This window comes from Apodemus sylvaticus, chromosome 1, assembly GCF_947179515.1.
Source record: "Apodemus sylvaticus chromosome 1, mApoSyl1.1, whole genome shotgun sequence".
Taxonomy (NCBI): Eukaryota; Metazoa; Chordata; class Mammalia; order Rodentia; family Muridae; genus Apodemus; species Apodemus sylvaticus.
In genome coordinates this window covers 37,980,595-37,996,434 of record NC_067472.1, presented here as the reverse complement: position 1 = coordinate 37,996,434, position 15,840 = coordinate 37,980,595, and the positions used below count along the sequence as shown (strand labels likewise).

The following is a 15,840-nucleotide window of genomic DNA, read 5'->3' as shown; positions in this document are numbered from 1 at the left end:
AATTCTGCTACCATTGGGCACAGTTACAAGTCTTTCTAAACCAACCAGGTTTCCTACCAAGAGTCACTTCTCAATGGGCAGAGTAGCAGTTTCAAGTCCACCCAGGGAAGGTGGAAACAAAAGAAGTGCCATGTCAGTTTCCGTATGAACTCAAGTTGATATGACATACTTTAAAGAGCATTTTTATTATATACTTATTGAATTGAAATGGGACTGAAACTACAATAAAAAACACTGCTGTTCTGGCCCAGAAGAACAATGTTTTTAATAAAAGTAGCCAATGACCTCTAGACTAGTCTAGATAGACACTAAAGTAAGCCTGCCACTTCGTTCATTACAGATTTTTTACTTATTATGTAGCAAAGCAAGGTTGCACAAATCTAGGGCCAGCCAGAGCTGATTTAAGGGGCACAAGGTAGTCAACTAACACTGCCTACAGAATACAGAAGACCAAAAGTCTTTGTAGGCCTTGATGCAAGGGTGACTCAGGGAAAGAACAGGAGGCTTAGACCTTGGAGACCAACTGGCCTCTTACTAGCAGACTTACTATGACACCAGAACTCTGTATAGCTGTTTCTTAATCTTTTAGACTATTCTAGAGAAGGGTATGGTAGATTGAATGGGTATGGCCCCATAGACTCATGTGTGTTTGAATGCTTGGCTGACTGGGAGTGGTCCTATTAGAAGGTATTGGAGTAGGTGTGGTCTTGCTGGAGGAAGTGTGTTACTATGGAGGCAGGCTCTGGGGTCTCATATAGACTCAAGCTATGCCCAGTTTGGCACACAGTCTCTGTCTGCTGCCTGTGGATCAAGATGTAGAACTCTCTGCTCCTCCAGCACCAGGTCTGCCTGCATACTGCCGTGCTTCCAGCCATAATGAAAATTGACTGAACCCCTGAAACCGTAAGCAAGACCCAATTAAATGTTTTCCTTCAGAAGAGTTGCCTTGGTCATGGTGTCTCTTCACAGCAACGGAAACCCTAACTAAGACAAGGGGTCTCTCATCTCACAACCAGCATGGCTAGCTCTCCTGCCATGGCTTTAATCTGAGTGGTAGGCAGTTTGGGAGAATAGACTCATAGCTACAGAAATCAGTTCATTGGCTCCTAGGTTGACAATACTCAGGTGGGAAGAAGAGGGCTCAGGACTGCTGTCAGGTCTTCTGAATCAGCCTGAGATGCAGCTGTTGGCTCATCAGTTAGAAACATTTGTCAGCCCTCCTCCAAGTATGGCCAGTTGCTTCTCCTATGGTATCTGGTATCTGCTCTTCTCATAAAACTCCATCTCTTTATAGTGGACCAGCTGTTAGAGATAGCCACCAGTAAAACACAGGCAAATATATGAGACTAGCTACCACAGTACAGTGATGCTGATAAGGGCTTCTGTGATGGGGGAGCACAGATGCATTGGGGGGAAGTGAGCTTTCATTCTGTATGTATAACCAGAGCCCAAGCTCTGCTCCCATCTGTGCAGGAGCAGAATCATGGAGAGAATGAACACTTATGCACATAACTTATTTCACAGCCTTAAGTTGAACTGCTCTTCGTTTGGAGAGAAAACCTATTTGCTCCTCTAGTCATTAGTGCTCAGTCTAGATCTCTTTTAGAAGAACTGATTTCTTAGTAGGAAAGAAAAATTCCAGCACCAGAAATTCAAACTTACACACCTTCGATTTGTTTGTGAAGCAGGTTGCTGATGGTGTGTCTTTAAAGTGCTTGCCAGGCAGGCACAAGGACCCGAATTCAGATTCCTAGCACCAGGGAGGCAAAGATGGGCAGACTCCTGACTTTTCCAGAGACAGCTATGCACATACACATGTGCATACCCCCCACCTCCCCACTCCCGGGAGAGAGAGAGAGAGAGAGAGAGAGAGAGAGGAGAGAGAGAACAGAGACAGACAGAGAGACAGAGACAGAGAGTACACACTCTCAACCTGCAGTTAAAAATATACTTTTAAGGCATTATAACTTTTTTCTTTGCTTCCTAGTCAATTTTGAGAGTATACTTAACAAACCAGACTCTAAGAAACAGTGGAATTTTAAAAGCCAGAAAGAATGATCCTCTAAAAATAAGAATTCTAGAGACAGCCATTTCCTACCGCGATACATAATTTAGGTGTGGACTTATCTGGAGGCTGTTCGACGTCTCAAAGTTAAGGGCTCTAAAGAGACAGGACGACGGCAGTTACTTGAAGTATTTATAGCTTATAGGAGCACAGAAAAGGAACACAAATTTAAATGGGAAAGCAGGCCACTTGGAACAGAAGCATGACTCACAGCCAAACAGAAAAATCTCAGATGTAAATTGCAACGTCAATATTTGATGCACTTTCTTTTTCCTTGTTTGATGCATTTTCTTCTCAGGCTGGCTGTGTTTGGTTTTAAAACTTAAGTAAGCCAGGTGAGACTTAGGATCATGTCAGTTATGACTTCAAGGAGTACGGCGTACAGTACTAAAGAAACAAGACAACCGTGATGTGGGCATGACTTCATAGTTTGCTGCGTTGGTTTCCCTGGTAAATAAGCAGGGCTGGCACGGTGGGTCAGTCATGCAGGGACGTTCACTCCCAGCGGTCCTCGGGCTGTTATTTCTCTTCAGGGTTTTCCGCATCCCTGAGTCTCTGATCCTCATGATTTCCCTAAGGAGAAGGTAACTGTGTGGATCTTTCAGCTTTTTGTACACAACAAGGTGACCAGCAGAAACGCCTGTGGGGAGAGCAGGCAGGAGACAGGCACTAAAGTAGAGAGGGTGGTGCTGGGAGGGTCCTCGGGTCTCCTCAGCTGAGAAGTATCTGGAAAAATGAAGTTGCCTGAGCTTCCTTGTTGACTTCTTGTAAGGACATCCTGGGACCTCAGAAATGCTTTCCCAGTTGTCTCTGGGAGGCTGAGTACCATTCAGCTGCCGTGTTGCAGGAGGGTGACCAAGACTGATTAATGCCTCTCAGCCAGCCTTCCCACGCGTTGTTGAAAACACCCAGCTCCCTTCTGCTTCCAATGGAGTGCATTTTTCGTCCTTGCAGCTGAACCCTGACTGATAGCTAAGTATAAGATCCCAAAATACCACAGGAGAGTACCAGAGAAGACTGCTCAAAGCAACGCAACATCAAAGAGAGAGGGAAGACTGTCAGAGTATTATAGACAGAAGGCTCACTGTTCCATTCCCCACATGCAAATCTGGAGGTGAGCTAGCGTCAGCAGGAGAGAAAGCGTGCATAATCAGAGCACAGTGCCCACAGTGTGCAGTCAGCCAGGCAGGCGGGCGGGTGGCTGTGGAGAGGTAGCTAGCGGTAAATGATTCAAGAGCGCATCCAGTGATATGCTCCTGGTAATGACGGTAGTAGCAAACTATAAAGAAGGACCGTTGCTATAAGAACTGCTCTTAAGATTGCTGAGACCTTGCTGTGACTTTCCTGCTGCCCTCTAAGTGCCGCTTACACTCATGGGGTACAGCCCCCCCTCATCTGCTGTGCCATACATCGGGGGGCTTGACCGAGAAGCCAAATTTAAACATTCAAGGCCCGCATTCACACTAAGCTATTATATGTTACATTAAATTTCTTCAAGCTGAGGAAGCTGGACAAATCGAAGGCCCTTTATGCACTTGGAAGAGACGTAAGTTATCTACAGAGGAAGCTTTCTGGTGACTGTGCAGGTGAAGTGGTTCAAACCAAGTCCCGCTGCCTCACACTTGTCTGCTTGTCCAGAGCCAATGCTGCCTCATTTGCTTCCCAGTGCTCTGGACTCTGCTATGCAGCTGAGAGAGGAAGGCAGAGTGACAAGATACAACTGGCAGGCAGATACAACTACCAAACTTCAGCTTGCCAAAGACCATGCTGAATTCCAGACTTATAGACCTGGCGGCTCTGAGAGTCATGAATACATTCTTTTTTACCATAGTCATTAAGGGCTCATGCACAAAACAGTGTATACAACATCTTTGTAGCTACATGAGTAATATGGACGAAGAGAGGTTGTTTCAAAGGTTGCTGATGGGCTGGGATGTAGCAGAGTCTCAGGGTGCTTGCTAAGTACTCCTGAGGCCCAGGGTTCAAGCCACAGTGATATTAGCAAATGCATATATTGGAGAGTACTGATGGATATGACTGGGTATAACGAACAAATGACACATACCTTGAATGTGAATTCAAGGCTGGTTTGTGCTACATGAGCCTTTGTTTCAAAAAAAAAAAGGAGGCGGGGCTTGGTAAAAGTTCATGAACATGGCTTTTCGGATAGAAAGCATTTGCTACTTAAGCGAATGTGAGGACCTGAGTTTGAATCCCCAGAGTGCATATAAAAGGTGACACAACTTCCAGAAGATCCTGCTATACCACTCCTGGGCATATACCCAGAGGATTCCCCAGCATGTAAGAAGGATACATGCTCTACTATGTTCATAGCAGCCCTATTTATAGTTGCCAGATGCTGGAAAGAACCCAGGTATCCCTCAACAGAAGAGTGGATGCAAAAAATGTGGTATATCTACACAATGGAGTACTATTCAGCCATTAGAAACAATGAATTAAAAAAAAAAAAAAGGTGACACAAAGCAAGCACATCTCTAATCTTGGAGGCAGACAGAAGACTCTTTGCAGCTCCCGGGCCAGCAAACTTTGCTTATGAGGCAGGAAAACAGAGACACTGTCACAAAAAAGGCGGAAGGTGATGACCAATGCATGAGGTGATCCTTTGATCTCTACATGTACACGGGCACGTGCATACACAAGTTCACACATGTGAACGACTACATACATGTGTGCAAACACACATATATGTGCTGCTTGCATGTGAAACACACACACACACACACACACAAACATACCCCATTAAAAATGATGAAAACTTTGTCTTTTTGCATGGAGCCAAGTGTATAACTCTTTATAGCTTATTTTTTACAAAAATGTAATGATTAGTTACGAAAGGAAACAGAAGCATTTTCCTTTAAATGTGTTTTTGCAACAGCACAATAAAGGCATGTCCTTTCTCCTCCACATAAGGCAGGGACAGGCACATCTGGTTGCTAGGAACACCATCTCTAAGGTACTCTAAAGTATTCCTGAGGTTGTCCGAGTAACAGCTTGATGGGCAAGCTGACGGTGCTGGATGTTACCTGTTTGAGTAAAGCGTCGTCCTGTCGTGTGGATAGTGTTCACCAACATATAAGGAAGAAGATGATATTGTGGTCGCTAAGGAAGCAGCTTCAAATAATGATGGAGTACTGGGCACCAGGTCGGGCCTGTGTCGGGATCCCAGGGCTGGAGGGGAAAAGGAAAGACATGCACTCATGAATCTCGGTAATGCAAACCCCTTTAGATCTGTAATGACTTAAACGAGTCAAAAACATTCACTTTATGTCTCAGGCTGCAAATGAAATTACGAATTAACCGTGCTCTTCTGAACTACAACAGAAAAGTAAAATAGCTGCTTGCAAACAGGTTAGACAGAAAGGAAATGACATTAATTTACAAAATGGCTTATGGAAATGACATTAGGGATGCTCTTTTAAAAACCTAATAAAGTGATTTACTCTTTCAAAACGATGGCATAATAAGTCCTAGGAGCTTAAGGAGATAATTCAGTGGAGATTAAAAGGATGACTAACAGATGCATGAACAGAACGGACCGCTTTGCCCTCCATGGAGAGGCAGACTTCAAGGGATACAAACAAGCACTTTAACAAAAAACAGCCTGTGGCATCTCAATCCCACATGAGCTCACACAGACTTCTGGACACAAACAAGGGCTCTTCTTAACATCCTCTTTTAATAGCAAGCTTGCCCTTTTAAAAGTGAGAAAATTCTTATTTCTATTTAAAATCTTAGGCATCCAAGAAAGTATTTACATTAGGGCCTTCCGCTCCCAAGAAGGATGAACCCTCCAGGCTCAGCAGTGACCTGGGCTGTGCCCCATCCAGATCAATAAGGATTTCCCCCCTCTCTTTCTGACACAGGGTCTTATTATATAGCCCTGGGTGTCCTGGAACTCATGATATAGACCAAGCTAGTCTTGAACTCACAGAGATCTCCCTGTTTCTGCTTCATGAGTGTTGGGATTAAAGGCATATGCCACCATTCTTGGCTTATCTGGATTCTTTATCTTTCACCAAACTGAGTTGAAATAATGTTAATGAATACAGTACAGCAAAACGTCCCAAATGATGTATTTTGACTGTGTAAATGGAAAATAGGAAAATGGCCCCAGATGAGTTTGAAGTTTATCTATGCATGTATGTATGTATGTATGTATGTATCTGTCTACCTGTCTATCTATCTATCTATCTATCTATCTATCTATCTATCTATCTATCTATCTATCTAGCCATTTCTTATTTTTGTAGTAGTTTGGGATGAATCCAGGGCCCTACACATGCTAGGCAAATGCCCCACCACCAATCTATTTCCAGCCCCTGAATTTTAGATTTGAAGAAGAATATCTGATGAGGTAGAGAGAAAAGCATGTAAAAAGGTGCCCAGATATGTAAACAATGGGTCCAATAATTCATGAGAAAAAGAATCCCTAAACCCATCCCAGGTGTACATCCCAGGTGCACATCCCAGGTGCACATCACATCCCAGGTGCACAACACAGGTGCACATCCCAGGTGCACATCATATCCCAGGTGCACTACTTCTGTTTCTAGGTATTCTTGGAACAGTGGAGTGAGTATATTTAATTTTAATGTAGCTAGCTATTAGGGAGCCTGAGATAGGCTGGTTGCTAGTTCAAGGTCAGCCCAAGAAACTTAACAAGATTTCAGTTTAAAACACACAAGAAAACAAAAAATAAAGTGTCTGTTAAAACAAGAGTTATTTAAGAAAACAAATTTTGTCCAATTTCACAAACTGTAGACATCTATAATTTTCTGTGTGTTCTCAGAAATCAGGTAGCCTGCTAAGGAAGATGCAAACAGAAGGCAGCTTAGAGGAAGGGGGGTGGGTATCTACCAGGAACTGCTGTCATTGATGCAGAGACATCAATGGTTACTTGTTCTATTGGTGTGACAAGATGCAGACAGGGATGAATGTTTATGCCTAGCTATAGCTTTCTCCCTCTCATGAAGTTCAGGATGAAAGCCCAGGGAATGATGCAATTAACCTAATCAAGACACTCTCTCAGTAGTGTGCCCAGATGTTACACTAATCTAGGCAATTCGCTACTTGTATGCCTGGAGGTTTGTCTCCTAGGTGACTCTAGAACACACCAAGCTAGCAACATTAACTACCATAGGAAATTCATTAATTCTCCTTGAATTAGACATAAGAATATGATAGAGAAATTCAATTTAATCTAAGGAGACAAATGCTAAGATGGAAGGGGGATAGAACTAGTAATCTATTCTGAAGACTCTAAGGGAAAGAAAGTATATGTAAGAAGTTTTGAATCTTTTATAGGAAGACAAACTTTGGAGACTCTCCAAAGAACATATTGATTTTAGGAAGTCTACATTTGTTGTGAACCAAAAGATCCAAAAAGCCTGGTATCATGGCGCACAACTTTAATCCTAGCACTTGGGAAGCAGAAGCAGGCAGATCTCTATAAGTTCAAGGCCAGCCTGGTCTCCAGAGTGAGTTCCAGGGCTACACAAAAGAAACCCTGTCTTGAAGAACATAACAGACCCAGCTAACCAACCAACCAACCAACCAACCAACCAACCAAAAAAAAAGACTAAAGAAGTAATTGATAGAAATATATAAAACATCACTTCCCCGTATTGGATTACATAGAAAATTCAAATCATCAAATCAGTAGATAGAGAAAAGAATTTATTAAAATTCACTACTCTTGTTTTGTTAAAACATTTTGGCAAGTTAAGAATAAGGAAAGGTCTGGCAATTGTTAAGAAATACAGAAGCATCATTTTAAACAAAAGAACCATTAGAAACACTGTTTTAAAAATCAGGGCTAGGTAAGTCTGCCTAGAGCTATCACTTCTGTTCACCACTGTTATCAGCAGTTCTAGCCAGCAAGCCATGGGAAAAGAAAAAGATACAAGGTTACAGAGCATCATTGTCAAACAGCCAGAATACACCATTCTGAAAAAAGGCACAAAAAGTCCACATCTATCCCTTTCTGTTTATCTAAGACATTCATACAAAGTAAACAAGTTCTAACAGTTATTTAAACTTACTAAAGTAGCTCTAAATAAACTGAAAAGGCTTATTACATCACTGACATATGTGCACACATGGTGCATTTGCAGGTATGTATGTATCTCTACAGCACATACAGAATAAACCTTAGAAAAACAAATACCAATACGTTAGCATTTGTTTTCATTAAACAGGTGGATTATAGATGTTTTCTTTAAATATCTTAGCCTTACTATTTTTATAATAAATCATATATCATGCATTGCTTGTATGGCATTTCATATTTATATACATTTATTATGCTCTTGTACCTGTAAAATTTTATTAATAGGCTATCTCTTGGAGCAAATAGTCTCTAATTTTTCTTACATTTTTGGTTATGAGCCTAGCCTTTAATGACTGAGCCATCTCTCCAGCCTATCTCTAATTTTTCTACTGTGACTTTACACTAATCAAAGAATTTACTAGATTTTTTTCTACTTTAGAAAATTGCGAGGGTTTACCTTCTTCATCCAGGCTGCTGAAACTCTGTCCTTCGGTTAACAAATCCCGTGTTTCATCCTTCCATTCCTGGCTGATGGAGGACACAATCTCCTGGGAGGTTGCCTTCAGTGCAGCGATGGAGTTGCAGCGTTTCTTAGAAGGTGAGGCCTTCAGGGCTGGAGAGCAAGGATGAGTGATTGTAAAAGCCAGGCAGAGCGGGGTGGTGTCCCATTGTAAAGGCAGGCATAGTGGGGCATGTCACACTGTAAAGCCAGGCACAATGGCAGTCCCAGAACTGAGGAGGCTGAGGCAGGAGGCAGGAGGCCTTGGAGGTTGGCCTGGGTTACACAATGAGATCTTGTTTTAAAACAACCACATAGTCTGGGGTATGGTGGCACTCCAGAGGCAGAGGCAGAGGCAGAGGCAGAGGCAGAGGCAGAGGCAGAGGCAGAGGCAGAGGCAGAGGCAGAGGCAGAGGCAGAGGCAGAGGCAGAGAGGCAGAGAGGCAGAGAGGCAGAGAGGCAGAGAGGCAGAGAGGCAGAGAGGCAGAGGTAGAGACAGAGAGACAGAGAGGCAGAGGCAGAGAGGTAGAGGCAGAGAGGTAGAGGCAGAGAGGCAGGGGCAGAGGCAGAGGCAGAGAGGCAGAGGCAGAGAAGCAGAGGCAGAGAGGCAGAGGCAGAGGCAGAGAGGCAGAGGCAGAGGCAGAGGCAGAGGCAGAGGCAGAGGCAGAGAGACAGAGGCAGAGGCCTGTCTCAAACAACAACAACAACAAAAAACCCCAAAACAACAACAACAAAAAAACCAAACTCAAACTAAAGACCCCCCACAGCACAGAACTAAAGAAGTAAAACAAAGTCAGATTCAGAGTTCTACATTTAATATTCTATTTATTAGTTAACATATTAGATATAATTTGAGAATAGAAAACCAAGGTCTCATTTCATATCTATAAACAGCAAGGGAGATAAAAATGTCTGTTTTTGGCTATATTATATGCTCAAAATAGTTTAATTTTTAAGAAAAATATTATTCTAAGACACACAGGAGTTGGACTTTGTATTTTGAAATAGTCTTATTTGAGGTGAACTTCAATTTTGTCTAAAGAACCGCCTCTCCTCCTCTTGGTTTTTCTCATGCTGGGAGGGGGCTGGTAGAGTCAGTAAGTGCAGATGGTAGCACTGAGAGTTCTCATGACCCCAGTTTTATTAGCCAGGGACCAAGACTTTCGAAATGTGCCCGTGTTTGATCCCATGTTCATGTTGCCCGATTTAGCCACGTTACTTCTGATTGCTTCTTTCTTTATGATTTTCCCACTGAAAATTCCTTCTCTCTGGTCTTGTCAGATGTATGAGTCACACACATTTCTATCCGAATAGCCTTCTCCAACCTGAAAAGCATGCTGGGAACCCGGGCCAGCAAAAATGGGCTTCCCCAAGCCACCATGCCCACCCGCCCACCGGAAGCCTGTGGATGCTTTGGTAGGTGTGGCTTGAGCTGTAGTCTGATTTCACCACTTAGGTCCCTGCTTTCCCACAGTAACTCTTCTTGGCTGATTATTGCTAGAGAATTACACTGGAGGAAGTAGAGGAAAGAGGGAGGCTGAGACCTGTTTAAGCGTCCCCTGAACTTGTTATTGGCAGCAGTCCTTTGGAAGTTTGCTTAAAGGGGAGCGCCAGCAGCAAATGGATTAGCCACCGTGTTTAGCTCTGGGACTCTCCTGAGTTCGGATGTCATGGCTCATTAGGGCTTTCTGTGGACAGATTTGATTGGAGAAGGACTCCAGGACTCTCGAACAAGCGAAGGACTGAGGGCCATCTCCTTGCTTCCAGGGAAGGTTTAGCTCTCTACCAAGCAGTTTTGTTAAGATTGTCACTATGGTGAAAAATGTTTGTGGACTCAGGCTTTAGTCTGGAGGGCAACACTCACACTGCATATCTCAAACTTCTGGAATATCTAAGGGAGGCTGGCCGTTTTACAGGCCTAGAAAAGTGGGCTTACTCCAGGTCACAGGGCTAGAGAGTGAACCCCGCAGGGGCCTTTCTTGTTTTCTTCACTTGATTAAGGATGGTTGCTTTTCTACCTTTTATCATTCCATTTTCTGGTTAAGATGTGTATGTGTGCATATGTGCATGCATATGGGTGCAGGTGTCCACACATACGTGCCTGTGTGTGTGTGTGTGTGCATGCGTGTATATCTGTGTGAACGTAGAGGAGATTTTGGATGTTCAAACAACTGATCTTGCCATTCCTCTTGGCTGCTCACAATTGATTTTAATGGTAACTAAGTGGACCAAAAGCTGGTGTTCCCTGGCTCTGGTTTCTGTTGAGCAATGATCACTTTTCCTTTCCAGGGCAGAAGGGATTATCCACACACTGGCGTCTGCTGGCACACCCCCTCTGCTTTTGTCAATCTTTAATGAACCGTGACACATTCCTGCTCTTTGCTATAATAGCTTTAGATTTCTACGTGGAGCATGTTTTGATATTTGAGTCAGAGAGTATGAGCCGTGGCTTGAGGACTGCTAGGGGTCCCTGACACCTCAGATGAGTTACAAGGTTGAACTATTTCTATAAGAATATGAAGGCATTGGGAGTTCTTCAGAGGTTGAATGAAGTGTGTTGTCCTCATGGATTGAATTCAGAGACAGATGCAAGACTTCAGCTAGTCTCAACTAAGAGAGGTACTCAGAGCTCTGACTCCCTCTTCTGGCCTCTCTGGGCACTGCATGCACATGGCACACATGTATCCATGCAGGCAAACACTCATACACATTAAATAGAAACAAATTAATCTTTTTGTTTTAATAAGACTTATTACATTACAAGCTTATGTAAATCATTTGTAAAAATGATAAACACCCAACATACATGGTCAAATATTATGTAGCCCAATTCTCAAGGGAAGTATAAATGGATGACAAACCATGAGAAATGCTTGAACCTAACCAGTACTTGAGAAAATAAAACTATCAAGTCAGAGATTGGCAAAGTCTGTAACACATGCTGTATTTTTTGGGGGACTAAAGAAGCTACTGATTATGATATCAGTTTATATGCTACTGCGCTAAGGGAAAAACAAAACAAAACAAAACAAAACAAAACAAAACAAAAAAACAACCAACCAACCAACCAACCAACCAAAAAACCCCAGCTATCAAAGCAAGGAGTATGTGGAGGTATCTCTTCTGGAATTAGATGCTTGTGCAGCATTAAAGGGCCATGTTCTTTTGGAACTTTATAAAATACAGGCTTGGTGGGAAGAGAGGCAGAAGATCTTGGAGAATATGAGCCCTAAGCCTGAACACCAGAGACTTGCAGTCTGAATAAACACTACTTTTGGTCCATCTTAGGTCAGAAAAACCATGGGCAGAAAATGTAATTTATAGAGTGATCTCAATTTGACAATAAATTTTAAGATGCCACCGAGACAGCCAATTGTATATAAAAGCTGGTCTCAGAGCAGTAAGGTGAAGGTTTATATAAACATAGAGCTTATGTAAATTGTCTGGAAAAATGATAAACACCCAACATACATGGTCAAATATTATGTAGCCCAATTCTCAAGGGAAGTATAAATGGCTGACAAACCATGAGAAATGCTTGAACCTAACCAGTATTTGAGAAAATAAAACTATCAAGTAACGTTTTCTACGTATCAGAATGGCATAATTTAAAAAGCCTACTGCAGGCTGAGGGTTGCCTTTGGTTTCTCTGTACATTTAATATCCTACTCCCACATTTGAACTCTATCCAAAGTAAATAATCCAGATTTAGACACAGCATTTATTTGAAACTATGTTCATAAAAATACTAGCTAGAAAGAGAAAAAGGAGAAATGATATAAATGTCCCAAACTGATGTCCCAAACTGAAAGATGATTAGAAGATTATGGCACACCCCTATAATTTTCATGCTGCATTTCAGTTTCAAATAATGTTTAGAAAATTCAAGGATCTGAGAAACTAATTATAATGATATGCAGAAGCCAGAGGGCAGAGCCTAAAAGGTGTCACCATTATGCTGCTCTCTCTCTCTCTCTCTCTCTCTCTCTGTGTGTGTGTGTGTGTGTGTGTGTGTGTAACCAAATCAAACCTGGAGCTTGCACACAGCAGTTCCCAGTCCCATGCTTTGTTGGATACCAGCTTTATAGAAATGCACAAAGCACAGAAAAAAAATCTGGAGGAAGTTCGCCAACATCTTAGTACTAGGCAGGCCTGGGCGAAGGGCTTTTAGGTAATTATCATGGTTTCCTTTGGATTTTCAAATTGCAGCAAATATAAGAAAAATTTATGATTACTAATGTCATGATTTTGAGACTGACTAATTCAATTCGATTTGTGTTATAAAGTTGAACTATGGAATAATTAAATGATAAAATAATAATATGGGTATGATATGCTTATTCCCCACTTTCCATACCGTTTGAACACTAATAGTATGCACATAGAAAGTTCCCCGTATGTATAGAGATTAGGAAGATGCCATATACACTTTGATTCAAAAATAATCATTATTCGTTTTGGGCTTAGTTTTTTTCTATTTATTTAATTAGTTATGGTTTGAAGGCAGAATATTGGTTTAAGAACTTTCTCCTTTTTTATTTTTGCAGAGCTGGGCATCAGTCTGGACCCTGTGCATGCCGGGAAGCACCACAGCTGAGCTAAACCTATAGGGGCTTTCTTTAAATTTTGATGTAGGAATTTTTAGTCTATAGCTTTGACCTTAAGCCCTGCCTCTGTAGTTGGCTACCATTTGTGGAACATGTTGTGTTTAATTTTTGTCTTTTGACACAGGATCTCACTATATACCCTAGACAAGTCTGGGGACTCCCAATCCTCCCGCCTCAGCTTCCTAAGTGCTTCGATTATAGGTATATGCCACTATGCCTGATTGTATGTGTACTTTCATTGGTGACTAAGTTTTTATCTATTTTCTCTTTGATTTCTTCTTTAAGCTATTGGTGCCAATGGCTACATATAAATAAATCTGCATTTCAACAGCTTAGCTGTACTTAGTATGTGCAAGAGCATATGGAGAACAAAGGGTTGATGTTGTGTGTCTTCCTCAATTCCTCTCCACTGTATGTAGGTTTGTATTTTGAGAAAGGGTTTCCCTTTGAACATGGTGCTGATGGACTGGCCAGCGAGCTACAGCAATCTGTCTGTCCATGCCACACCAGTGCAGAGGTTATACTGTGTTTCACACTGGAGCTAAGGGTCTGAACTTGGGGTCCTCCTTTCATATCACTTCACTGACTGAGCATCTCCTCACCCCCAGATTGTGTTTTCTTTTAACATAAAAATGAGCTAATAATCATGGCACCATTAAATCATGATGTTTAACCATAGTCATTATTACCGCTGCAGTAAGGAAAAAAAATTCCCCATTCTCCCAACAAAAATTTTCCACAGATATATGGTGACATCAGTGCTCCAAACAAGAAACTAATACTCTTACCTTGAATTTTCTTGAAAACTCTGGAATTCATAAACTTTAAAAATCTATCTGCATAAAAACTTGGTCTATGAACTGAAACAGTGTCCTGAAAAACAGAAAGAGAGATGGAGTTCATCCTAAGTGGGGAGAAGGCTCTGTTGGTCAAGGTCTGAAATATAGCATGGCAAAGGATGAGAAGGGGGCAGGCGGCAAGACTCCGAGTACAGAGTCTATGTACTCAGCACAAAATGGAACATGAAGGGAAGGCAGCGACAGCCAAAGGACTGTGACCCTTAAGTGAGAATTGTCCGTCCTGTCTACACCACCAGGTCATGGGGGGCACTTACATGCTCTGTTTCTAACAGAGCAATCCAAGTGCCGTCCCAGATGAAGGGTGGCACGTGTAGTGAATACACTGTTTAAATGAGGCTTCTGCACTTTTAGCCAGGAGCATCGGCAACTTTGCAAGGGCCAGTTAAGAAGGGCACAGTTCCTGGTTACACTGGAAAGAACAGAAACACACAGAGCATCCCTAGAATAAGAGTGACATTTAAATCAGTGTGGTTTCACCACTAGGTAACAAGGCAAGAAGACTGCCTGAGGTTTCACCGTGTTAGTTACCGACCACACGGGACTGGACTGAATGAAAGGGTCAGGTTCCTCTCGTGGTTGGCAGGAGACTTTAGGACTGACAGGTCATTTTATTATAATCCAGAGAACAGCCTGGATAAAGGAGCGGATTCTCTATGTTCAGCTGGTAGACGGCTCTATTTTTGAATGTAGGTTTCTGGAACGCAACCGTGAAATTTCTAAAAGGTCAAGTGTGGACACTGAAGAAGGGTCTGCAGTGTGGTTCAAGGAGTACTGTGCCAGAAGTCAGGAGATCTGCATCTGGGGTGCAGTCTAGTTTTAACAGGCTGTGTGATACTGGGAAGAGCCAGAGTCTCAGGGCTTTCCTATTTATGACTTTATTATACCATGAATCGAACTTTATGAGAAACATTCTAATCCTAACTAGAAATATCTGCAATATCTATGAACACACTGTCCTATGAATCGATGTGCTCCTGGTTAGAAACACCTGTAACTGCAATGGGCAGTTAAAAAGCCACAGCTCTCCAGTCACACTAGGGAGGCTGAACAGACCCTTGGGAGCCGGAGATGCGGCTAGACTTTTGTTTCTGCTGTGGTGTGTGCTCTTCCGATGGTACTGGTAGCTTCTGTTTACCTGGAGAGTTTCTCACAACAGGCTCTATGACTTAGAAATCTTGGTAAGAAGTAAGGGGACCCCATGGCTGACTGACACTCAGCCCCTGACTACAGTGGGCCTCCATTATTATCTTTGGCCTGAAAAACCCTGTCTGAATAAGAAACAAAGTTGCAAACAAGCAAAAATAAGTCTTGGTTATTGCTTACAGTTGTTATGTATACTTTCTTATGACCAAACTAAAGATCTGAAGACATGCTTACAATGCTAACTTGAGACTAAATCATTGACCTGATAATGGAATAAAAGTGTCTTTGAAAACATGAAGTGACCTTAGGGGACTTGGCATTTACCCTCTGCACTCAAGGTGCTGTGTGTGAGGTTCTCATTCTCAGCTGGGAGATCTAAAATTAACTGACCTTGATTTTTTTTTTTCATAAGAGGAATCCTTGATCTGACTGACCTGTGGCTGATCCTCAGAAACAACTCTGTGAGCCTATAATTTAACGTTATATTCTGATGGGAGCCAGTCACCAGCCCATAGTTCTTTTCATGCTGAAAGGTTATTAACAATATTTCACAGGACTGAAAAATGCATATTCCTTTCCAGGAAGGAGGAGAATAG

The 15,840-nt window shown here is 42.3% G+C and overlaps 1 protein-coding gene across 2 annotated transcripts in view; it reads right to left on the bottom strand.

The window, feature by feature from the left end:
• The window catches only part of Pip5k1b (phosphatidylinositol-4-phosphate 5-kinase type 1 beta), a 268,940-nt gene that overhangs the window by 45,536 nt on the left and 207,564 nt on the right, over positions 1-15,840 (bottom strand). For both annotated transcript variants that reach the window (XM_052188073.1, XM_052188083.1), the window contains exons 11-13: positions 14,030-14,114; positions 8,593-8,748; positions 5,110-5,254 (exon numbers count right to left, since the gene is read on the bottom strand). In XM_052188073.1, coding sequence (XP_052044033.1) covers positions 5,110-5,254; positions 8,593-8,748; positions 14,030-14,114 — 386 coding nt within the window. The remainder of the gene's footprint in view (positions 1-5,109; positions 5,255-8,592; positions 8,749-14,029; positions 14,115-15,840) is intronic.